Source organism: Etheostoma spectabile, chromosome 1 (genome assembly GCF_008692095.1).
Source record: "Etheostoma spectabile isolate EspeVRDwgs_2016 chromosome 1, UIUC_Espe_1.0, whole genome shotgun sequence".
NCBI classification, from domain to species: domain Eukaryota; kingdom Metazoa; phylum Chordata; class Actinopteri; order Perciformes; family Percidae; genus Etheostoma; species Etheostoma spectabile.
The window spans coordinates 27,079,416-27,105,116 of NC_045733.1; the positions used below are offsets into that span (position 1 = coordinate 27,079,416).

Sequence of the window (25,701 nt, forward strand, 5' to 3'; positions counted from 1 at the left end):
CCGGCCATGATTGGTGCAAGGATTTTTGCGAATCGCACTACATGCCGTAGGTGGTGCCTAGAGGAACTGGATTTTTTTTTATTTTTAAACACATGCCTCATGTAGTACTACTCGAACATATTCAGCAAATATATCATAAAAATATTTCTTTATAAGTCTTACCTACTGCACCTTTAAGGTGTGACACACAGCCTGCATAGCGCTTAAAATCAGTATGATGCAGTGAGATGTTGAAATGCTGTCAAATGTTGTTATGTTATGTTTAAATTATAGAATCTCAACTTTACAGTTAACAGTAACACTCAAACCGCAAAATTGTTAACATGCTGGCTGTAAAGGTTCGCCATGCAAACTAGGTCTCTGAATAGTGATACTGAGCTTGTTAAGCATTTCATTTTCCATTTTACAAGTCTCTTTAATTTGCCTTTTTGTCTGCCTTTTTTCAAATTGGCTTTTAATTAAACTCCAGCTAATTATACAACCCTTGAAGGACTTCTGTATGCCCAGCCGGGGCGTGGGGAGGAGAGGAATCTGGCAGAGCCAAAAGTAAAAGCAGCTGACTCCCAGACATTTTATGCTATCCTACCTCAAAACCAGAGCTTTATGGACACGTCCCTCATCTGCAGAGTGTTCAGGCAGTGGTGGCGATCTACAAGTTTTACTCATTCTTATGGTGCTAGATGACTTTAAAGTTATGCTTTATTACTCTTTTCTTTTATATTTTGAATCACATCATTTTAAGGTGGCTATTTTTCAGTTTTTTGACATAATAACGACTTACACTGTTAATTAAAAAGTAATTGTACTAAACGCTGATGAGGATGTTTACTATAAGGTGTGGCTCTCAATTTGGGATTCATTTCTAATATCTTTGCTTTGAGCAAATGAGGCTGGAAACCATGGTGAACAAAATACTGTTTAGGTGTTGATCAAGAATGAGTCTACATCGACAACGTTTCATTTCCGGGATTGTTCAGGTGACGCCGGAAATTCTGCTGGATGTCTGTTTCCTTCCGCTTTCTTTGTGTTGGCATGTTATACTCTGGTCGACTCATGAGGACTATGTTTAACTGCTCCTCAGATCTCTGCAGGGTAAATCCAGACAGCTAGCTAGACTATCTGTCCAATCTGAGTTTTCTGTTGCACGACTAAAACAACTTTTGAACGTACACATGTTCTACCAAAACAAGGTCCTTCTTGAGGCTATTTTGGGTTGGCACCGTGGCTCTGTTCGGCGCTTAGCACCACCTAAGACGATTGTGATTGGTTTAAAGACAAGCCAATAAACAAGAGCATGTTTTTCTCCCATCCCAGAATGCTGTGTGGACTAGCCAGACCCTCTTTCGCAGCGCTGTGGAGGAAGGTCTGGCAATGGGAAACTAATTGAGAATTAACATAAAGTACAATTTTAGTGTGTTAGCATGCTAACATTTTCTAATTACATTACATTACATGTCCATTAGCTGATGTTTTTATCCAAAGTGACTGGTGATCTCTGACTTAAATGTCAGAGATCGCACGCGTCTGGAGCAACTAGGGGTTAAATTCCTTGCTTAGGGACACATTGGTTGATGTATCACATAGGGAATCAAACCCAGGTCTCCCACAACAAAGGTATGTGTCATAGCCCCTGTGCCATCACCACCCCCAGTTAGCACTAAATACAAAGTACAGCTGATGGGAAAGCAATTAGTTTTGCAGCTATTAGGCCAAATAAAATGTTGACCTGATGATGGGCCTAGATGAAAAGTCAAGGGAAGTCATCACAAATCATCCTGAAGTGGACATAAATATCTGTATCCATTTCACAGCAATTCAGTTGCTGAGACATTGGACTAAAAACCAAAAATGTCAACCACATGGTGGCACTCAAACAAGGACTACATTTTTTTCCTTATTTTTTTCTTCAGATTTTGAATATTTCCGTTGACCTTTTTTGAATCAGCATTGAATTACAACATCAGCAATTCCTACAGATGCTATAAATATAAGAAATAACGCTCTCCAAAATAGAAGCACAAACAAATGGATGTTTCCTGCCACTCAAATAAAAGAAGCAGTGACATCAGAAGCATTTCACTTTAAGAGGATTCAGCCGTGGCAGGCAAGCTTAATCCATATCAGAGTTAGAATCCCTTAATTGCAACAGATATATCACCAAGAAAAAGTCCTGTATGGTTGGAGAGATAAATACAAAGTCGGTGGACCCCCACACACACGTATTGTAGTATTGTACTAATAATAGCACTTAAGCCACAGTTCATGTAGTATTTGATTAATAGGAGTAAAATTGGGTTCCTAAGTTATCACTTTAGGCTTTGCATTTCCGTAATTTAGCCTAGTTAGCCTGGTTGTTAGAACTTTATTTCTCTTTACTTTGCTACACATCTCTATGATTTTACATGTCAAAAACGATGCATGACACAGGGCTGTGAGTGTTTCCTGAAAAAAAGAGCCATTAGCAGCTTTGACAGGCCTACACAGTTCAGTGGCTTGTCAGAAACGACTGGCAAATGTGTTGAAATGGAAAGTGGCCTGGTTACTCTGAGAGCAGCTAACAAATCCCCCAGCTCTGGAGCTGAGTGAGGGTCTGCAGACTCTGACTGATCCATACACGCACCAATGAACCTGTCCACACACCGTGTACTGTCTCTGTGTACTGCTCCAAGTGAACTTGTGAAAGCCTCCAGGGACCTGCTAGCTGTCCAGATTCCCCATCTAATCACGTCAAGCTTGTGGAGCTACAGTTACTAAGGCCAAAACGTTTTTCACCCAGAGGATAACAATTGTTTGACTTTTTTTAATAATAAAACTACAATGTGTTTTGACCTAAATGTTCGGCATAGTTGGGGGTTGCACAGCTTGACGTCACCTCAGCGTAAAAAGGACATGTTGTGCATTTGGTATTGGTGCTGTAGGGCATCAGTGTTACCCAGAAGGAGATATGAACATGCAGTGCACCGTTATGTCACCAAAAAGCAAAGAACTGATTAGTCCAAATGAATGGATGTGGCTCGTTTCTGGACCATAAATAAATGTGGCAAAGTGTGACAAAGAATCAAGTTGCTCTGATTCATACTGTGGTTGTCGGCAAGAGCCAGACCTGACGGGCACATCTAAGCCACCAAAAACACAAGGAACTGGTGGCATTTCCAACAAAAAGCACAATCTTCATCCTTTCTCCATCATCAATAACTTTACCCCATACTCAGCGCTGACCATTTAGTCTGAATTGAGTCACACTCAATGGGGGAGGAGAGCTTTGAAAATAACTCTTTATCTGTGTGTTGCTGTTTTTCAGGCAACACAAAAAGACTGACGAGACCATTTATCTGTAGATTCTTTAAAAGAAAAAGAAAGGCAAAGAAAAAAGGCGAGCATAGCTGATGTTTCTGTATCTCTTTTTTTCCACGAGGCACTGTCTGTGCCTGCAATCCCTTTATCTGCCTTTCATTAGCACATCGCTCGCCCTCTTAGTAGGTCGGGCGTCTGGGAGACAGTCACTTTCTCCCAGCCTGTGATGTTTCTGCAGATTACAGAGGGCCTTTGAAGCCACTGCACTCCTCATTGCCAGGGCCTCAGACAGGCCCATGCCATCTGTCAGATTGATGGCAAAGTAGCGGAATGGAGCTGAGACACCCTCTGTTGATCCACACTTTTTGTCTTTTATGTGTCACATTTGGATGGCGCGTGAAAGCCACACCTTTGTAATCTGCTGCTGGGACCTGCCTAAAAGACTGGCCTCAACAGTATACAAACACACACACACACACACACACACACACAGTCAGGATAGAATAATGGTCCTACGCAATTACTCTTACCTGTGGGCTCTAAATGAGACAATTATTGTCGTCCCCTCACAGTCATCTCTGGTTTCCTCCCACTTTTCCAAGGCCCTGGAAATCACTGTCATGTGGGTCTGTTTCATGCCTAACCAGTGGGAAGGATTTGATTGTTCATGAGCTTTGGAGACTGACAGTTTAATTGTCTGTTGCAGGCTGCTGAAGAAGGCTGCAGATCAACCAGCCACCAACAGCTCAAGGTTTGCCCGACAAGAAAGTTTTCAGAGAGAAATATCTCTTTCAAATGTTGATGAATGCTTAAAAAACATGTATACCGTCATTAACACTGAATCGGTGTAAAGGTGTAAAATGTTCTCGTCAGTCTTTTTGTGTTCCCTGAAAAACAGCAACACGAAAAAGTTATTTTCAAAGCTCCCCCATTGTATGTAACTCAATTCAGACTAAATGGTCAGCGCTGAGTATGGGGTAAAGTTAGTGATGATGGCGGAAGGATGAAGATTGTGCTTTTTCTTGGAAATGCCACCAGTTCCTTGTGTTTTTGGTGGCTTAGATGTGCCCGTCAGGTCCGGCTCTTGCTGACAGCCACAGTATGAATCAGAGCAACTTGATTCTTTGTCACACTTTGCCACATTTATTTATGGCCCAGAAAGGAGCCACCTCCCTTCATTTGGACTAATCAGTTCTTTGCTTTTTGGTGACATATCTCAGTGCACTGCATGCTCGTATCTCCTGCTAGGTAACACTGATGCCTGACAGTGACAACATATGTCCTTTTTAAAAATGGGGTGACGTCCCCCAACTATGCCAACTATGCCAAACATTTAGCTTAAAACACAGTGTAGTTTTATTATTTTAAAAAAAAAGTCAAACAATTGTTATTTTCTGGGTGAAAAAGGTAATGGCCTTGGCAACAGTATCAGTTTGCTCCACAAGCCTGACACAAAATGATGGTGGAATCTGGACAGCTAGCAGGTCTCTGGAGGTCTTCTTAAGTTTACATGGTGCCGTACACAGTACACGGTGTGTGGATGGGTTCAGTGGAGCGTGCGTGGATTGGTGTCAAGGTCTGAGTTGGAAGGCATTTCCATTCAGTAAGCACTGCCCTCCTTTATCACAGTTACATGTTTATAATGATCACAGTGACATATTTTACTTCTCAGGTCAGTGGACCACAGGATTGGAACAGTTGGGAGATGTAAAAATTGATAATCAAAAGCCAGGCACAAAAAATCGGAGTGTTTTGGTTGCAGATAAAAATAGAGTCACCATACACATAACGCTTTGACGGTGATGAGTGATTGATGCTAAAAGATGATGCTATGACAAACTGGCAAGCGGGAGAAAAACACTGAAGCAGAATGATTGGCTTCTCCTCTTTGATGTTTCGGTCTGACTTACTTGTGATGGCTGGTTACATCTTCAAAACTGTTCTGTGTTGACAGTTGTAATGACCCCAAACATTTCATCTGTCATATCTGAACAGCGCTCTGACAACTTCTAGTGAAAGGAATACACTTCTATGAGCAAACTTCATGCCACATGCTTATATCTATCCATAAGGAGAGAAGTTATTAATTTGCATTAGTCACAGGCTTTAAGTTTGATGTAATTACCCAATGTGACTTACACGGATAGAACTTTAAAATCAAAGTCAAATTGTGTGAGAAACAGAGCAAATGTCAAAGCTAAAAAAAAAACAGACAAACGATGTTACAAATATTCATGTGGAACTGAGTGCAAAGTTTATTTTTAATACAGTTTATCAAGTGCAAGTAAAGAAAGAAGATAAGAGATGGTGTAGATACAAGACATGTACAAGTGATGTACAAAGTAAACCTCATGAAGTCAGAAATACTGTTATTAGAGCAGCACAAACTGAATTGTTCTAGCACCTTAAATAACATAATACCCATAGTGCTCTGGCTCAGTAGCACCCGAAGCACATGTTTGTCTCCAATGCCAATTCAGTCGACCCATGTGCAAGACAGATAAACCGTTCAAAGACTGCCTTTATATCTGTTTGTATTTATGGTGTGTATATGTGGAGAGACCCAACATCCGAGTTCCATGCAGTCCGCAGAGTGGGAAGCGGTTTCCCATGGTTCTGCTGGGATGCCGCTTTCATGTGGAAACAGTCTCTGGGTCCCTTTAGCCTCGCTGTTGTGACAGAGGATAATGAAATTCACAACATCTGCCATTTGTTAGCCCCGTTTGGTGTAACTGATCTCCTTTTAATCCATGGACTTCCAACGTGTGGGCAGCTCCGCAGCTGGAATGAAGCAGATGGATCACACGGCCTCTCTGGGGTTGAAGCAGGCCAGCCTGCCCTTCCTCTCCTCTGGCCCGAGACACAGAGCTCCGAGGGACACTGCCATTTACCATCCTTACCACTGTTTGCTTGTAACAAAGGCACTCTATGAATTTAAGCTTGTTTACCTGTTATTCTTGTCTTAAATCATTCTCTGTAGACAAGGTTTGCTAAATGATAATAATGCAAGTGGAAAGGTATACTTGATCGAATGGCATTTGATCCTCCATGGAAACTTGTCACTTAATTTAAGGATTTAAAAATGTTTTACTTTAGTGCCATTGGATGGTTGTGTCAAACACTCCACAACACCTACTATCCAGGGGAAATTGTAAAAAAAACGTATGCCATCAAAATGATTTGCAAGATGCTGTAATCACAGCAAACTGCATTAATCAATACTTTGCTTTCAACAACAGATAACATTGCTGTGCGTACTGTGAAAGAGGTTTCTTTTGTTGATGATCGCACAGAGACTTATCACCCAAATCTGCACTTCCCCTCAGTGCTGTAGAGTAATTTTTAGCACCTTTCAACTTGGTTTTATGGCCCACAACCTTTGTTTTGGTTCACTCTCACTGCTCTTATCAGCATAATTGTCAGATAAACCCACTGTATGCTACCTGCCTAGCACTTAACAACAGACAGACAAAGTTAGCAAAGAAGCTGGTAAACACTGTGGAGCATTTCACAGCTAAAGAGATGGTTCCCTCTGGAGTAGGGGGAGACCAAAAGCTGAGCTAAAAGGAAAGTGAATATTGGATACATTCAGCAGATGGACAGAGACGTGCAGTGGCATAGCACACAAATCTGGGCTCTTTAGAATTGTTCATGGGCCCCTGCCGGCATCCACAGATTTTCCTTCTAGCATCTTTTTGGGCCCTACTCAGTCCCCACCCTCTGGTCCGACACCCCTTAAAACATGTATCCAATGATGCTACATATTTCATGGATAATCAGTGATTTTGAAGATCCACAAAATGTTTTTTTCTTAGCGTTGTATTTAGTTACCTAAAAATGTGTATAAGAGTAACGACGAAAAAAACACTTCTACCACGCTCTCTCATTGGGTTGCAGGCAGGGCAACTGCCAGGCACTATTCCTCAGACCCTTGAATTCCACACTTAAAAGGTTGTCCTTGTAATTTAAGCTTTCTCCATGAGAGTATCAGCGCTTACTGGTATGTAAAAGGTAAACTATGGTGCTGGCGTTCCTTGACACAGATCAGGAGGTAATTCGTTGGGGATGGGTTTGCTTAGATAGGAGACTCAAACATCAACAGAGTGTCAGAATCACCTCTTCATCTGAAGGTAGGAATGACTGAAATTGTGGATTCAGTCAATTTTCATTCCTTTCAAACCTTCTGCCCCATCCTTTACCCTCTTCATAAAACCTGGAATGTGCTTCAAAGAATGCACACTATCTTTCCTCTATGAATAAAACATCTGTCATTCATCAGCCGGTACAATATGTGCTGATTTAACAGAGCATAACAGCTCTGCAAGGCAGGGAGGCTCCAGACTGTAGGCCTATAGTGTCCTATGAAGCTCAACAATTACTAGGTGTCATTGTCTCCTTTAGGAACTTGGTCTGGTTTTAAACATGATTCCTTTCCATATTTAATTCAAGTTCAACTGGAGATAAAATAAAATAAACAATTGTTGTGTCTGTTATGGCATCCACATTGGCTCTTTTAGGCACTTTCTGTGTTCTCCTTTAAGGGGAAAATTCAGAAATCAAAATGGAGAGATTTTCATACTATTTGGTTTCATGTTGGCACCCCCAACGTTTTGCACTAATTCAGGACCTATGAAGTAACACCAGCACTCTGGCAGCATGCCACATACTGTCAATCAAACACTGACATGAAATTTCAGCTGGCTGGAGGAATAATGCCATGTATTTAAATACATGGCATTATTCCTCCAGCCAGCTGAAATTTGTTGTAGTCAAATATCTTTGACTACAATAAGGGACTATAAGGGAAGGGATCACTTAAAGGCCTACTTTAAATTAATTTGTCGTTGGCCATAGACTTGCCCTTTTGGGGGGGGGGGGGGGGGGGGGGGGGGGGGGGGTGTTTATATGTGGAATGTGGATGCATGTAGCCTATTGGACTTGTCCTATTCATATATTTAGAGAGATTCTGTATTTACTGGTTCTATAGAGTGCAGAATTAGCGAAACATCTGGCCCAGGGGAGCTGCTAGGAGTATGATTAAACTTGCTTGCACCAATTGAAAGATGGCTTTGCTGACTGCTGTGGCTCTGTGATGTTGCTTGTGCTTGCAAAGAGGACGTCTTTAGAAATGTTCGAATTTTATTCATCATTGCAATAGACTACATGGTCCATAATACAGACTCGCAGTTACAATCTTGAATTACAAGTGTCCTAAGTATACAAGTTTTGCTAGGCGTGGTCCCAGAAGTTTACCGTATAATAAGCTTACTACGCCCCCTACCGACGATTGTTGTATCACCTCGTGGTGTCACCGCCTCACCGGCGGGTGCCGCTGGAGGACTGAATCGATCTTCGCAGTTTCCCTGTAGTGCTTCCGCCGCGTCTAGCTATGTTCCGCCAACACAGAGACCAGAGATAGTAACAAGCCAGTACCAGCTCAAACTACAAACAATGGGCAAGAAGCACAAAAAGCACAAGTCCGAAAAACATGGATATGAAGGTATTTAATGTGCAGATAGTTCAAGCAGTATCCACTTGAACCATTTGCTCATTTGTGTTTAAATAACCTATCATATGCTAGAATTCCTGGTTTTCCCGGGACCATGCTCCTAACCTAACGTTAGCTGATTAGCTAGCGTACTGCTAGGCTAGCTACCCTGGTCATTTATCCTAGCTATCTGTTTACTTCCCGCGTCTCTGTCACTATGCCCGCAATTCGGTGTGAATACAAGACAGGACATTTAAAATTACAATACAACTTTAGCTGTAGCTTCACTTTGACGCCTGCTAGGGAAGTTAGCTAGCTAGCTATTAGTGGCTGTTGCAGCAGCTATTGTTTCCAGCATCTCGCAGCTGTCACGGGCCCATGGATACAACAGTATGTAGCGACCGTATTTGCCGCGGATGTTCATTGGAGCAAAATATTGTAAAACACTTTTTTCATCTGTGAAATAGTATTCCATGGTGCTTACATTAGGCATTTTTTTTCGCATGAACATCCAAAGGTAGCACAAAAATCCCACAGAAGTATGTTTCTATGAGTCTTTGTGGTCAGAACAGGTCAGACGTCTGTCCCAAGATATCGGCGACAGACACGCATCTCACAAGCCGGATGCGGTTTTTATTTAGACATAATATATATATATATATATATATATATATATATATATATATATATATATATATATATATATATATATATATATATGTCACGGACCATCAGTGGTTGTCAACAGTTAGCTCGATAATGCTTTATGTTGACTTGATATCTGCAGAGTACGGAGAGAGACCACTGAAGCTGGTGTTGAAAGTCTCTGGAAACGAAGTGACGACAGGAAGTTCTAGTCTGGACACGTTTTATGACGAGCAGCCTGACAAACCTAAGGACAAGAAGAAGAAAAAGAAGAAGGATAAAGAAAGGAGTTTTGGGTCACCAGAGGATGACAGAGGAAAGAAAAAGGTAACGTTAACGTCACTAGATCATATCTCCTTAGATGGGATGGCAAAGGGTGTTAAGCCTGTTGAAGGAAATAGTTTACATGCATTTTCCACGTTTCATTTAAAGGGGATACTTTGCCGATATTCAACCAACTTTGTATGATAATACTGTTGGTAGTATGTTTAAATGAACTATACTGAACAAAATTATAAACGCCATACTTTTGTTTTTTCCCCCATTTTTCATGAGCTGAACTCAAAGATTTATTTATTATGGCCAGCCTAAGGCACACCTGTGCAATAATCTTGCTGTCTAATCAGCGTCTTGATATTCCATACCAGTAAAGTGGATGGATTATCTCGGAGAAAGGAGAAATGCTCACTAACATAGATGCATTAGACAGATTTCTGAACAATATTTGAGAGAAATGAGCCGTGTGTGTACGTAGAAAAAGTCTTAGATCTTTGATCTATTTCAGCTCATGAAAAATGGGTGTTTTATAATTTTGTTCAGTGTATGTTAAACTTCCTTCCATTTTACCAGTGACCAGATCTCCCTACTCACAGGCCAGTAGAAAAACTCCTACTGATGTGTAAACTCACTTGGAGTTTTTCCAGGCTGTTGCTGTAACTACTAAATGAACGTTGGCATACGTAACTCCCTACACAAAGATAGCAGCAGGTCGAGAGAGACAACCATCCCTCTCTTTCTCAAACTCGGACAGAACTCAGATGAAACTGTAAAACTGTATTGCCTATGGTTCTCCTGAAGATGTTTTCAGAAAAAATATATTTTAGCTTACCATTTAACTTATATAAGAGATTGATTGTTACCAGCCGGCCACCATTCTGTGTCAGTGTGGACAAGCTTGACGTGCTTTCCGGTAGTTGTAGGTTTTCTACCTTTTGAGCGACAGAACTTTATTTCTCTGGTCATCTGTTTGCGCCACACGCCATTCTACTCCATAGACAGCCCAGTTTTATTAAAAGACGCCTTTTTTCCAGTGGTAAAATAATTCTTTGTTCTTTTTTGTAATGTTAGATGACAAAGAAGAAGAAAGGACAGGAAGGAGATGATGAACGCTGCAGAACTCCTATACGTTCAGAGCTGGATAAACTGGAAGGTAGTCTCTAATTTCGCCTCTCTAATTTTGCAGTTTATGTCAACACCTTTCCTGCAAAACTTTACTTGATCCTTTGTTATTCTTTTTCGTAGAAAAGGGACAAACTCCTCTGCAGGAGGCTTTGAACCAGCTCATCAGGCAGCTCCAAAGGTACAGCATTGATCAATTACTGATATGAGATAATTGTGTATCTGCTAGTTTATTTATGAGCTGTTGCACATTCAGCAGCAAGTCTCCTCACAATGCTTGTGATTATATTATTGACCGTCAGGCTGCCCCCCCTCGCGTGCGTGCGTGCGTGCGTGTGTGTGTGTGTGTGTGTGTGTGTGTGTGCGTGTGTGTGTGTGTGTGTGTGTGTGTTTTTCTCTATAGGAAGGATCCCAGCGCCTTCTTCTCGTTTCCGGTGACAGACCTCATTGCTCCTGGCTACTCTGCGATTATCAGACGGCCTATGGATTTCAGTACAATGAAAGACAAAGTAAAGAAAGAGTGCTATCAGGCGTTGGATGAACTAAAGGTATATGTCTGTATTATACGCAGGTGTATTATTGTGTGCTAATTAATCACACACAGCAGGATAAAAAAAATGACTAGGGATGTCCCGAGCCGATCCGGGCATATTTTAGTTGATCAGAATTGGCTAAAGTGGGGCGCCCAGATAGCTCAGTTGGTAGAGCGGGCGCCTATGTGTTGAGGTTTACCCCTCAATGCAGTGGGCACAGCCTTTTAATGTCTCAGCAATTTCACCTTTCCTGTAAAATAAAGGCAGCATCACCCTTTAACACAACTTGTACAACAACTTTCAACTTTATAATATTGAATCTGGACCTTCAGTATTTGGATCAAGTAGTGAAATTTAGAAGGCTACACCTGTTATTTCTATGTATAAGATACATATTTAATCAACATTTAGGTAAGAAGAAGTATTAGATCGGACTTTGTATCAGCAGGTAAACAATATCAAAAGACATGGATCGGGACTCTGAAAAACTGCAACTTTGGAGACATTCAAGTCAAGTTTATTTCTTCCATAGAAATGGAAATTACAGTTTTAATGCCCATAAAAAGATAGAGCACAATAGAACATAAATACAGTACAGAAATTATAAAAATGTACGTTGTCAAAAGAGTCAAAAAGAGCTCTTGCACAGAGTAAAAGTAAAGTACATTAATGCAGAAAAACTAAAATGTCCCCCTATAACCATTAACGTGGGCCAATGCATACAGTTTATCATGTAGACCAAGGTCATAAACTCTTCACTGCATTTTGTTTTACAAGAGCTGTTTTTACTTTGTGTGTTGATGCAGGCGGATTTCAGGATTATGTGTGAAAACGCCATGATTTACAACAAACCTGAGACGATGTACCATAAAGCAGCTCGGAAAATGTTACACTCTGGAATGAAGATCTTGAGCCAGGTATGAAACTGAGGATTCAGAAAGAGCTGACCTCTTTAAGGAATCCTAGCAACTGAACAGGATTGTCCTGTTTTTCAGTTTATTTCAATGAGAACCAGAAAGCTGACATTTTTAGTTTGTCCCCTGCTGGTCATTCTCATCTGATTGTAGACAACTAGCATTATTTAAAATAGCCTTTTAGTAGGACGAAGTTTCTTGAAGTATGTATTATTTTTACTGTATCTATATAATTGTAAGCTTGAAATGTCTGTTAAAATACCAAAGTCAGGTTTATTTTGAAACTATTTGACAGTATATTGTGATAATTAGTTATACAGTCAACACTTGTCCATGAAAACCAAACAAGTGACAGAAAGGTTACTACTTCTTGATGATATTTACTGTGCATGTATATATCATCCCATTCTCTGACACAAAGCTTAATGTGCCGCGAGATGGACATCATTTAGCTTTCTTCACTTGTTTAAAGTGTTGTGTTTGCCTTAAACTTCACACGGAGCACTGGAGCAACGGGAAATGACTTTGCTTTTCCTCCAAAGCAACAGATGGGGGCAGCAGATAGCCCCACATTGTAGCAGCAGTAGTACCAACATGTTTATGAAGCATTTTGTCTTCTCTCCAGTTATTCTATAATTGTCTTTCTAATAGGAAAGACTGGACAGCCTGAAGCAGAGCATAGCGTTCATGTCTGGCCTCGACCCTTCTGCCAAACTGCCCGGCATGACTGAGGAACAAGGGGGCACCAGCCTGGACCAGAACAGAGAGGGACGCTCGAGCACAGACACCAGCGAGAGATCCCACACACCCAGCACACCCAGGTCCTTTAACCTGCTGACTTTACATACAGGTTTCCCTCAGTCACAGGCATATGCTGCTCTTGAGCTAGAACGGCCCAGATTGAAATGCGACTAAGTGGAATAATAAGCATGAGTATGGAATCACTACTTAAATCCCTTTTAAACTTTTATGTTTTACATTATTCTAAAGTCAGTTTAAAGGTGCTCTAAGCGTTGTCACACTTTTTTTTTTTTAGGCTACAAATTTTTTTGTCACATACAACAAACATCTCCTCACTATCCGCGCTGCCTGTCTCCAGAACACACTGTAAAAAAAAAATGTCTCTAGACAGCCCAGCCTCCACAAATGCCAACAAAAACAAACAGTGCCAACCTGCACCACCAAACATAACAAACCGTCTTCCAGCGTTCCAGCCAACAACCAACAAGAAGGATTTGGGGGTGGGGGGGTAGTGCACGGAAGGGAGGGAAAGGGGATGAGATGAGGAGGAGGGAGGGGCGAGCTAGCCTCGTTTTGTTTGAAAATACTTTGAACGTCAACAAGAAGTGCCGTCAGCCAACATCGCTTAGAGCACCTTTTAAGTTGGGTGACATAAGTAAGGGACATCTCATGTCAATCAAGAAATGGCCAAAAACCCTCTCAGAACAAAAGATGTCTTTTTTAAAATCTTTAATGAAATTGCAGTTTCCAGCTTGCCTGCAAATAACACATTTTATAAAGGAATGCTGAAGTTGGTAAGATGTCAACACACATCAGGTTGAGAAATCTAGTCAGCCAGAAGTTAAAACCAGTTTCCTACACAATGTTGACTTCTGTAAGCTTGTTTTCCTCTGACGCTAAAGTGAATCCATTTTCCACGGTAAAGCCGGAGGCTACAATAAGAAGAATGCCTGGCAGCATGCTGGGTCTTGTTTCACCTCAAGGCACACATCTTTAAATCAGTGTTGTTGCCCAGATATGTAACAGAAGCCGGCGATTTAAAGTCACATGTTGGTTATGACTCACTGTCAGAGGAACAGCCCGAGAAACCTTTTACTGTGCTGTTATTCATTCATCTACTTTTTACCTTCCGTCTTACAACAGAAGATACTGTGTGTTAAAATCTTGATGGCGTTTACCGGCGTAGAACAAACGATTACAGGTAAATCTGAGAAATCAAAATTGAGTGAATGCATTAAATGAAGCACTCACACAGGTTTTCTCCTGGCAGAATTTTTGCTACACTGCATACTTTATATATATATATTTTAATTCTTGCCAAAATAAGAATCTTTTCAGTCAGGAACAACGTGTCTTATCTGCCATCTTTCCATTTGTGTCTAATTTGCAGACAGGATAAGGACTCCAAGGACGAAGCGGCAAAAGCAGAGAAAGAGCTGGAGGAAATCCGCAAGATCATCAAAGAGTCTGGAGGAAAGCTGTCCAACAGAGTGCTGCAGTGTGATGTGAGACAGCCCAGTTAAACTCACAATTCCTTTTTTCCTCCAAATTGACATTTTTTAAAGTGAAAATGCTCTTTCTGAATAACAAAATGAAAAGAAAAGTAGCTCATTTTATAGCTCTGTTAGGATAATATTCATACTTTTCTATTAGCATAATATGTAATTAGTTTTTTGTTGAAATTTTGAACCGTTAAGAGGTCATGCCAGTTTTCCCCCTCGTGAGGATCCTTAGATGGTGGTGTCGATCAATCAGTGATGGTTAGGAAATTTGTCTGTCCATCCCAAATGTTTAAACGCAGCCATTCCTCATTCTGAAAAAGTGATTTTAATGTGTGTTTGCTGCTATTGAGCCCTATCATCTGTCGGTTGTGTAGTTGGACTTAGCGAGGCGCAAATCTGACGGCTCCACCACGCTGGCAATCCTCAACCCAGCAGATCCATCAGCAGGAGGTAGGTCCATCTGAAACCATAGCTCAAACTAATTTAATAATCTTTTTTTTTTTTCATTTTTTTTTTCAAGCAAAACTGTCAAAAATTCCCCGGTTCCAGCTTTGAGAGTGTGAATATTTGCTGGTTTTCACAGCCTTCTATGATTGTAAACGGGATACCTTTGGATTTAGGAGAGCTCCTTGAACAACAACAACAAAAAATCCAATTCTAGATGTTACCTTGGACTCAGGGATATTGGGATGGACATTTTGTTAATCTTCTTTCAGTTTTTTTATATGGTTAATGGAGAAATGAATTGGTGAAATTAGTAGATCTTAAATTATTGAAGAAATTGAAGTGCAATTAGTTCTCTAACTTTATAAAGTTGAGGTTTTTTTTGTTGCAGATGTTGGTTACTGCCCTGTGAAACTTGGTATGATGTCCAATCGGCTGCAGAGCGGTGTGAACACCCTGCAGGGCTTCAGGGAAGACAAGAGGAACAGGATTACTCCAGGTAATTTATTGCACAGGCTTAATGTTTCTCCACATCACCAATATCAGAGAGCCAGTATCAGACCTGTCCCTGCTGGTTGAGTTTATGGTACAAATAACGAGCGTAATAACTGTGTGTAACACGCTCTCCACAGTGTCCTATGTGAACTACGGGCCGTTCACCTCCTACGCACCCTGCTACGACTCCAGCTTTGCCAACGTCAGCAAGGAGGATTCTGACCTTATCTTCTCTCTCTATGGCGACGATTCTGGTCCTCAGGGCTCAGACAGGTATGCCCAATATGAAATATATAAACACGCTCATCTACGCATCTACGCAGAACGTCACTTTCAGGCATTCCTGACTATTACTTTCCAGATGTTCCTCTTTTTCATTCTGGAGGAGGTCAGCTGTAGACTTGGCCTCACCCTGACTTCAACCCATCAATTCTTACACTTTGGTTTCATCTTCTTGCTCTGGTGCATGGTTATCTCATATTACTCCGGGCCACTGTGGGACTCCCCTGGTTTACATCGGCTGCATCTCATAACCCTTATCTGATAGCTCCTCAGTCCGGAAGTTGTTCTGTCCCTCCTCTGTGACTGTTGTCTCAATGTTCATATTTCTGCCCCGAGGGGGGGGCATCAAGGAGCTAGAGGCGAGGACGCACAAGAGCAGCCTTTTGGGGAGCTGTGCGGCTGAAGGAGTTGCTTACTCCACCCAAACGGCTGACAAATTCATTCATCTGAAACACATTTGCTTGTTGCCCCTCTCCTCCCATGATTTGCTCGCGTCTCTCCCGAGGGAGACAAGTGGAGGACTCCAGGAGGCAATTTAAGGGTTATGAGATGCAGCCCATATGCCCACCAAGAATTGTCCTGATTACTTTGATGGCTTGTGCTTGTAACCTCCTGAGATTCTTTATCCTGGCTAAACATTAAAGGGACCTGAATGTTTTTTGTTTCTCAAACAAACTGAGGCATGCAGCTTCTCAGTCAGTTTGTATAAACATTGGTATTCAGTAACACACTTCAAGTGCTTTGTTACTGTGAAGTGAGTTTTGTACTAAACACGTAGTTATCTTTCTGAATGATTTTATCTTTACTATATATTTTGAATATATTAAAAACTTATTTGGGTGTGAGGTCACTTTTGGCCTCGTAAGACATGGTGGCAGAAAGCTCTGATACGCTGATTTTAGACAGCGGTTATTGTCACCATAGTTGTGCCGTCTAACCAATCCTTTATTTCTCCTCATGGAAAAGGCACACTTTGTTCTCAAATGTATGAAAATGTGTCATTGTAAGTAGCATAGGCATTTGTTGTCATTTTGTCTTTGTTGTCCAATGTGCAGGATGCTCATTATTCTTAGCCAAAAAAGTGAATCAGATTTTTACCCCGGCTTCTGCTTAGAAAACAAGTGCAGTAAGTGTTTTTCTCTCTGTGTCTGGCAGCTTGGCAGAGTTCCTGGCCAAATCGGACGAGTATGTGTACAAACTGGCAGACAATGTTCTGGATGCCCTGACCAACGGAGAGCATTCAAAAACCCTGAAGGAGACTGAGCCAGTAAGCACCCTCTGCTACATCTTCAAGCAACACTATAGAATCCCCCCACACACACACACACACTTACACACACACGCAGGTTGGAAGCGGAATTGTCCATTGCATTTTGTAAGTTTGCCAGATCGGGTAGCGGAATCAATAGTTCAAATGAACTGGACAATGTAGTGTAACGGACAAATCCGCTTCCAACCTGTAGGGGGGGGAGTTCTCTAGTGTTGCTTTAACTGATCCCAATTGACTTTCTATGCTACCAGTTTAAACAGCACAGAATGGAAATCTAAGCGCATACATTCTGTTTTTTTCCGTCCTGTCTAGCAGACGGAGACGACAACAAATGCTCAAGAGGAAGAGGATGACATGGAGGTGAGAGTTGATGCCTGGATAAAAACCTGCTCTCAGTGATGAGCAGTTTCTGTACCCTCTGTGTCCCACTATACATTACAAAGGGAAATAGACATCAAGTTCATAATGAGAAATGTCAGCGTGTGCTGTGTAACACAACACCGAAGCCATTCACCCTCATCAGCGCTGGATGTGCTGTTCGGGAGAGTGAGCTCCTGCTGTGCCGTTGTTCCTGCGTACAGCGTGTGTTCTCGCATTACACCTCGTGTGCGCATACTTCATTTTATTTTGTCATTATAGATGGCCTCCGCAGATGGTTGCTACGTCAACCAGCTGTGTCAACATAGCAGGGGCCTGCCTTTAGCTGTGATCCATCCACGCATGGCAAAAACATTTCCCTTCAAAACACAGCGGTGCCACTTGCTCAAGGCCCGCTGTTGGAGAATTTGGAGAGGCCCGTGTTTTCTTTTTAGTGCCCGCCGGCTGCGCGGCTGAATCGCTCCTCAGAGCAGCGGAGGAAACCACAGTACAGGCGCCTTCATCAGGCATAGAGCAACCCTCTGTCCCGGCTGTTTGCTGTTCTTGGCCGCTCTCCAGCTCAATCTCATCCCCTGCGCGGCCGTTGCAGCTTTCCATTAGGGTCGATTTTTATTGGAGCAAAGAAGCAGCGTGACTAAAGAGGCTACAAAAGACTTTGTCCCTTGAAGCTTCAGCTGTCTAGTGTGGAATGCATTTTTCTAACTCTTCTCTTGTAGGTGGCTGAACCTGAAGCATTCAGCTGCAACAGGCTCGACTTCCTGCACTCTGCTGCAGGCCTGCCGGTGGCCGAGGAGCTCTCTGGGGGTAAAACTTCTCACTGACTTGGTGTTAAAAAATAAGGCTGCAACTAACGCTCATTTTCATCATCAATGAATCTTTCAATTTAAATATATATCAGGGTATCTGCCAGTCGTGAAAATCTTTTTCAGTTTAATCTATTAATCATTTTGCTGACCCATTCAGTCTATAATATGTCAAACAGTTGGGATAAGATGACAATTTAAAACCAACGGTCCAAAACCCAAAGATATAGCCTGGGAAAACCAATCGCATCCGTTGAGGCGGGCTTTACCCGATGACGATAGCGCAGCAACACCAATCAGCTTTTTGTTTACATTCATCATGACGGCCACTGAAGCGCAGCAACCGTTGCTCTCGCTGCTGCGTCACCTGGATCGTTGGTCTGATTGGTTGAAGGACTAGCCAACTGCGCCCAGAGGCATTTGAGCGGCGTCCGTTGGTGACGCCCCTTTGGAAACGTGCTGTGAATGAACCTTCCCCAAACCCACTCTGTTACAACTGAGAAGGGTCTGTTGCCAACCAGGCTGCCAAATATATTCAATTTATTATGATATAAATAGAGAAAGTCGCAAATCCTCACATTTGAGAAGCTGGCATTAGACAATGTTTGGCATTTTTGAAAGACAACTGTCTCAAAATTGTTGTTCATTGATTTTCTATTGATCATTTAATTTGTCTGAGCTCTAGTTAGATTGCATAGCCAATGAATCACATTATTTTGCCTAAATATGAATATAAACCTGCCACAGATATACCAGAGAAATACGAGTGCCCCACGTGTGCAACTTTTTCAGCTTACTATCAGCAAGAGAAACCCACAGAAGCCATTTAGTTGGACAGAAAAACATGTTCAACTGCTTTGTGTCTCAAAGGAATATGTGGACAAAAATATCCATAATTACACAGTAAATGATGTTGCCATTCAGGTCATTTTATACAAAGAAAACCCTCATCTAAAGTAGTTAGATGAGCCATTTAGCCATTCAGCACCCCATTATGTAACCTCTTAGAGCTTTCGGACGGCCCATCAAAGTTTATTCTGTCTCCCAGTGCTCTCTCAGCACCCTCAGCTGGTAATGTAACAGTAAGACTGAGGGCTCCATATCAGGATTAAGAAAGAAAGAATGAATGTATTGTTATATGTAAAGCACAGGAGGGGTTACCACAAGGTAACCCGAGGAACCTAGAGGAAGTACTAACTGTATTTCTTTCCCCCACCTCCGCTATCCGTCACAGAGGCCCTTCACTTCCAGCAGAAATTGGACGAGACTACAAAGCTCCTGCGTGACTTGCAGGAAGCACAGAAGGAGCGTCTGAGCGCCAAGCAGCCACCTAACATGATTTGCTTGCTGGCTCCGACAGCCAAGGAGCTGGAGCTGGGTAAGAGCCTCTCAGTGCATGGCCCCTTTTGTTCCTCCGTCGCCGCCAGCTGTAGTAAATGTAATCATAAATGGACTGTTCTTATATTTGCGACTATTCAAAGCGCTTTTACACAGTACAGGAACCATTCACACACCGAGGCATGGGACTGTAGGGCCAGGGATCAAACCACCAACCTTCCAATTGGCAGGCGACCGCTCCACCCCTGAGACACAGCCGCCCCACATTAGACCAGACTAGACCATTTTCCTCTTTACCAACCGCCCTACACAAATATGGTTTGTCTTTTAGCTTCAGACAAGAATTCACAGTTAGACATTGGGACGATTCAAATCACCAACATTGACCTCAGTCCCAGGTAGAGGGATTTTGTTACCTTTGGACAGTCAGCCTGGCTGTTTCCCCGCTTTCAGTCTTTTATGCTAAGCTATGCTAAGCTATGCTAACCGGCTGCTAGTTGTAGCTTCACATTCTATGTACAGATATGAAAATGGTAGTTTATTTCATAACACTGAACTTCCTGTGGGAAATATTCTGACTGAATTTTGAAGCGATGGCAAAAATCAGTAGTCAGTGGACTTACCGTGACTATCACTCTTCCGATTGGCCCTGGCGGTTTCCGCTTCCAATGCAAATAAAATTAAGTCATTTTCTTGTCTTGATGTTTTTTTCAGCTGAGAAGGTTACTGGAAACTTGGCTGAGCTGACTGGTCAAGTGGCCCCATGTGACGTCAGCAGTGTGTATGGCATCAGGAAGGCCATGGGCATCGCTGTACCTCCAGAACCAGCCGGGCCCTTCATTGACCTCACCACAGGTAAGAACCTGACTGGAGATTTTGGCTGTGTTCCGAACTAGTTTGCTATATGTGTTTGCCATTTTGTAGTGGTGTTTGAATTTGCCGCGGTTGATATAATCACTATATACAGTAGTCCACTATAAAATACTCAATGCAATGCTATTTGAGTGTACATACGATGCAACCTACATTTTGCGCCCATTTACCACAATGCAAAGCGGTTGTGTTTTCCTGGAAGAGAAGCACCTGCGAAAAAGAAAAATGTAACATTCAACACTTATACAATCCTTTATTTGTACGTTTGTTTCAGGGATGTGTTAGAAGTGTTTAGAAATGTTTGTTTACATGATGTTGTGCACGCCCGCCTGTGTAACACAAACATCTACAAACGCAACTACATTTTCTCTTAAGTGTCCGAAATCTCGTTTGGTCGCCTACTGAACAAACACTGTTGAGGCTAAAGTGAGTTAATGATGGAAAAGTTTAGAACACGGGTATTGCAATTTTTTTCACTTTTGTGATTGTCAGTGTGTAATAACATCAGTGGCGGAACAGTAAAACCCTGCTTTTACGTGAGTGATGAGAAATATATAATAGAAAAACAGTCACATGGGCCGTTTGTCTGCATTAAGTACATTTTCCTGATTATATTTACACGCTTTTATTTGGATAATATTACATTTATTTTTACAGTGTGGTCTTAGTGTTTTACTAAAGTAAAGGATCTGAATACTTTCTGCGCTACTGAATAACATTTGTTTTATTTTCCAAATACAGTGTCATCTAATATTAGCCTCTTCATGTTTTCAGTGCAGGAGATGGCTGAAACAATGGAGACCTTGTCCAGTTGTCAGGATACAGTTCCAGTCATTGCTGTATAATGAAATTCTAACCATCCTTACAGTTTAATAACTTAAGTTTTGTACAAAAGGTGCTTTTTGTGTAACATTTGTATGCATTTCAGTCAATAAACCTCTTTTTATACAGACCTTGGTTCTTGTAAATTATTGTATGCCAAAGTGCAGACTTAGGAAAACATTTATTACATTCGGTAATTGTACAAAATTCAATGTCACATTTGTTCACATGAAGGCCATACATTATGCAACCACAAGTACAGAAAAGGTGATGTTTCGAAAGTTAAGGCCACAAGACAAATCAAGTTTTCAGAGATGCACAGAGCAACTGACATCAGGTTTCCCAGCATATATGCAGAAAAGCAGAATAAACACTTAATGTTCATACAGCACATGGATTTGTGTATTTCCTCTTGAAATACAGAAGAAATCTTTATATGTAAAATTAAACAGTTGGCCAAACTACACAGCTGGAACCTAAAAGAAGTTCCCATAAAGCGCAAAGGTGTTGATACATTAACTTCAGGATTGGCCAGAAAGTGAAACGTACTATTTTTCGTGATGTAAATATGTCCTAAAGAAAGGAGCAAGAAATGTGTGTATATAGATATCTATATATATATATACAGCCTGTTTCTGTTATTAAAACCGCCCTGCCTAACCGCCTCACATATGTCATGCTCATTACACAGTAACAGAGCAGTGTCCATCACATCTCAACACAGAAAAACCAGATGGGTTTCAAATTATGATCCAAACAGAATCCATTGTTTTGTTTTTAAAGGACCGGAGAGGTCTTCAAAAAATTACACAACTGTATTTGGCATTAGTACAATATACTTTCTTCTACAGCAAACATCTAAGTTAAAAACAAAACAAGTACAAAATTGATCACTGGATGTAAATGTATGTAGAAAAAGATTGTGATTGTAGGTACTGACCATCTACACCGCGACTGCCGAATCCTGATTCGTTCAACAGTTCATTCGGTGTCACATCATCACACATGCGCCTTTCATTTATTAACATCACAGGAACACAGCTATGTCACAGTCAGTTCTGTCTCAAAAGTCTAAGAACTGTTGGCTTGTGTTCCCGAGTCTCTGGTTGCGTTGGCTGTGCCGGCCTCAGCTCAGCCCCATACCTTGCTGCTTGCTCATGTCGGTGCACACAAAGAAGGTTCTCAGCTCCCCTTTGCCCTTGACGTTGATGAATCCTCGACACTTGCACGAGTAGCCCACTTTCTGCAACACGTCGGTCGTTTCCTCTGTCACCTGGAAGTAGACACAGAAAGCACTACTGCAGCTAAGAAAGAAGAACCAAAGTCCATTTTGAACAGTAGTTTATAACATTTCTTGTTGCTAAATAGTCACATCTGGAGACCAAAATTACATAAATGAATGAAAAAAAACCTGACTTCTCTTACTGAATACATTCTTTCTTGATGGACATGAGATGGGAATGACGTGCAGCAAAGGGCCGCAGTGCGGAATCGAACCCCAGCCAACACAGTAAGGACGGAGCCTCTGTAGATGGGGCGCCAGTTATTTTTAAACGCATGATTAAGGCACGCACGTTCTGTGACGCAGTAATGTGGACAGTGTTGCCAACTTTCTTGCTAGATTTAGCGACTTCAAAAAAATATATTCTATTATAATTCATTTTGATGCACGCAGTCCATAGATCCTAAACGCCCCCCCCCCCTTTGTCCTTTGCATTGTGCAGGGAGTCAGTAGGGCTGAAACAAAGTTCCTTGAGCAGAATTTGATGAATAAAAGTGTCTTTTGAATGGCAAGCTGACTTTAGAGGCCCAGATCTCTGTCTCCACAAGACTAAAGTTATTCACACGTACTGTCGATGTGAACAGAGTTCCCGCTGGAATACGTCCGGTCTCAAATACTACTTGAACATTAACATCTATGCTAATATCCATTTTAAAGCCCATTTAAAACAAATTTAAAAACAACTGGTTGATCGCGAGTTAACTAGGACACTCGTGCAATTAAACGTTTTTATTGACTGACAACCTAATTAATTTACAACTTTATTATGGCAGCATTATATTGTAGCTGAAGTATTACATTCTGGGAACAGGGCCATGAGAAAAAGCAAAGTAAAAAAAGTGCTTTTTTAAGTTAAAACATAAAATGCTTTTGATGGGAAGGATAAGGGTTATGCACAGTAATAAATTGCATTTGCATGGGGAAAAGCAAATGAAATGTTCATCTAAATCAGATGTTCTCATGACTGGCTGTGGGTGGGAATTGGCTTTTCCGTCTCTGTTAAAGGCAGATAAAGAAATCTGGACCAGAGTCTGAAATTAGATCTTTTTAAACCCAGCCATGATTGTGTTGACATCTGCAATACAAAGCTAAGGAGCAATAACTGCTGTATGTGAGAAGTGACATGTGACTGTGCATCCTTCAAGAACCTCTGGTTGAAATATCGCAGTTTGTCTCTGTTGGACTGTGCTGAGTGTACCTGGATCTTTCCCAGCTCCCCGGTGCTCTCCATTCTGCTGGCTACGTTCACGGTGTTACCCCAGATGTCATACTGAGGTTTCCTCGCCCCGATCACTCCAGCTATCACTGGGCCATGATTAATGCCTGTGGAAGAACAGTTAAAATGGCAAATTGTATCATGTTCATGTGCAGAATGTAAGAGTGTGGAAAATAAAAACATTGAAGGAAATATAATCTTTAATAAGGAAAAATGAGTCATGCTGCACACTTGCCCAGTTGGTAGTTAAGAGCTCTATTTTCACTCAGTAGTACAATGCTGTTGGTTTGCAGTCATTTCTGTCAAGGAGGTTTTCTTAGTGGCTTCTAACTTTCCAAATCCGTCCTACACGGTGGTTTGTGCAGCAAACACTGGTTGAAAAAGCTTTGGACAATACTGTAGCTGTTCTTAAAGCGATAGCACTGATTTGTAAAATGGTAAACACTACATTAAATGCTTCCCTGATGACCCAGCGAGCAAATACATCAAACATTTAGAATCAGAACATTTTATTGATTCCATCAGTGAAATGTTAACAGATCTCAGCGTCTATCAGCCGCTGGGGGTTCGACTCCTACCCTTTGCTGCATGTCATTCCACCCCTCTCTCCCCTTTCAAATCTAAGCTAGTTTATCCAAATAAAGGCCTAAAATGCCCCCCCCCCAAAAAAACCCAACAACAACAGAATCATAAAAAATAAATAAAAAGACATTTCTTTAAGATTTACAATACATTTGAAAAGCTTACAGAAGCACTGCACGCTTTAAAGACAGACTACAAAACCTTTGGTGGCAAATTTTACAAATGTAAAGTTGAATTCATAAGAAACGAAACCCCACAGCCTGTAGTGTATGGTTTCTAATCTGAACATACCATAGCTATAACTGAGTATTTGGCACTATGTCTGTAGCTCTATGACTTTTCTCTTTCTGTGCTGCAGGGTTTTATCATCATAGACTTGCTATAAGTCAGGAATGTTATTCAGATAAGGAGAGAACTGTTTTGCTGTATTCCATTACATTGAATTTTAATCTAAGTAATTGATGAACACCCCTGGAGAGACTGGTATACTAATTACAGAGCAAGTTTAAGCCAGCAGAGTAATCACAAAAGTGAAAAGAAAACGTCTGTGCCAAACACGTTTGCACTGCTTTGTAACAAATGTGGATTTTGTTTCAAAGTCACAAGGTGTTTAGACACAGCCGCTGATAAAAAGGTTTGCATCGCTCAAAACTAATTTCAGCGTTTATGTCTTATGTAAGTTTTTATCTCCAGAGAAATGTAAATGTTTTAACCAAAAGCTATTATCCTGTAAACTGCTCAGAATCAGCTGTCTGGGAGTAACTGTGTCAGGACTGCAGACACAGACGGGGGTGAAGGTTTTGTCTCTATAAAGTGAATGTCCTACTCAAGACATGATATAGTATCACATGAACTTAAAGTAACGTGTACATGTAACGTTTTAATGTTTCTGAAGCTCTGTCATTTTTCATACAATGGTCTTAAATGATCTGTAACAGTATAACTAACAGTGAATACAACGCCATTTTTAAATAGTTTTTAATAAGGCCCTGGGTTCTGTTTTTCCCGCGCAGTTACAGAATGATTTGCGGCAGGTAGATGGCAATACAGTCACACATTCTGATGGGACACAGATTTCTTTGTAACACCGAAAAGCCTGTGTTAGTATCCAGCCTTTTGAGCCAAGCAAAAGGAAGCAGGAGATTTCTTTATATAGTCCTAATTGTATTTTAATGTTATTTAAGAAGTTATCTGCTAAAGTTATGGCTGATACTCGGGCAGGACCATCACAGGGAAGAAGGAAAATAAATGAAGAACAACTAAAAGCTAAAAAAGGAAAAGTGAAAGACAACAAGTGATAACGAGAGTCACACTCGGTCGGGCTATCAACAGATGGTGACAATTACGAGATTGTAAAGGATTGAAAACCCACCCTGAATTGGCCCTCTGGTATGCAATATG

The 25,701-nt window shown here is 41.3% G+C and overlaps 2 protein-coding genes across 7 annotated transcripts in view; one reads left to right on the forward strand and one right to left on the reverse strand.

Moving 5' to 3' along the window:
- The first annotated feature begins 8,574 nt into the window (after positions 1-8,574).
- On the forward strand, positions 8,575-21,350 carry brd7 (bromodomain containing 7). 4 transcript variants are annotated; one of them, XM_032523157.1, is made up of 17 exons: positions 8,575-8,794; positions 9,570-9,754; positions 10,775-10,856; positions 10,949-11,006; positions 11,229-11,373; positions 12,165-12,275; positions 12,924-13,093; positions 14,404-14,518; positions 14,890-14,965; positions 15,351-15,458; positions 15,592-15,727; positions 16,892-17,003; positions 17,319-17,366; positions 18,101-18,188; positions 19,422-19,565; positions 20,240-20,380; positions 21,173-21,350. In XM_032523157.1, the coding sequence occupies exons 1-17, from the start codon at positions 8,746-8,748 to the stop codon at positions 21,241-21,243; spliced, it is 1,839 nt and encodes a 612-aa protein (XP_032379048.1). In that variant the 5' UTR covers positions 8,575-8,745; the 3' UTR covers positions 21,244-21,350. The 4 variants fall into 4 exon arrangements, with proteins under 4 accessions (XP_032379048.1, XP_032379075.1, XP_032379055.1 ...); XM_032523184.1 differs by having other exon boundaries at positions 10,787-10,856; XM_032523164.1 differs by having other exon boundaries at positions 8,746-8,794; positions 17,322-17,366.
- A 32-nt stretch (positions 21,351-21,382) lies between these two features.
- adcy7 (adenylate cyclase 7) overlaps positions 21,383-25,701 on the reverse strand; it is a 63,181-nt gene continuing 58,862 nt past the window's right edge. For all 3 annotated transcript variants that reach the window (XM_032523131.1, XM_032523114.1, XM_032523123.1), the window contains 2 exons: positions 23,701-23,825; positions 21,383-22,493 (listed from right to left, as the gene is read on the reverse strand). In XM_032523131.1, coding sequence (XP_032379022.1) covers positions 22,347-22,493; positions 23,701-23,825 — 272 coding nt within the window. In that variant the 3' untranslated portion in view covers positions 21,383-22,346. The remainder of the gene's footprint in view (positions 22,494-23,700; positions 23,826-25,701) is intronic.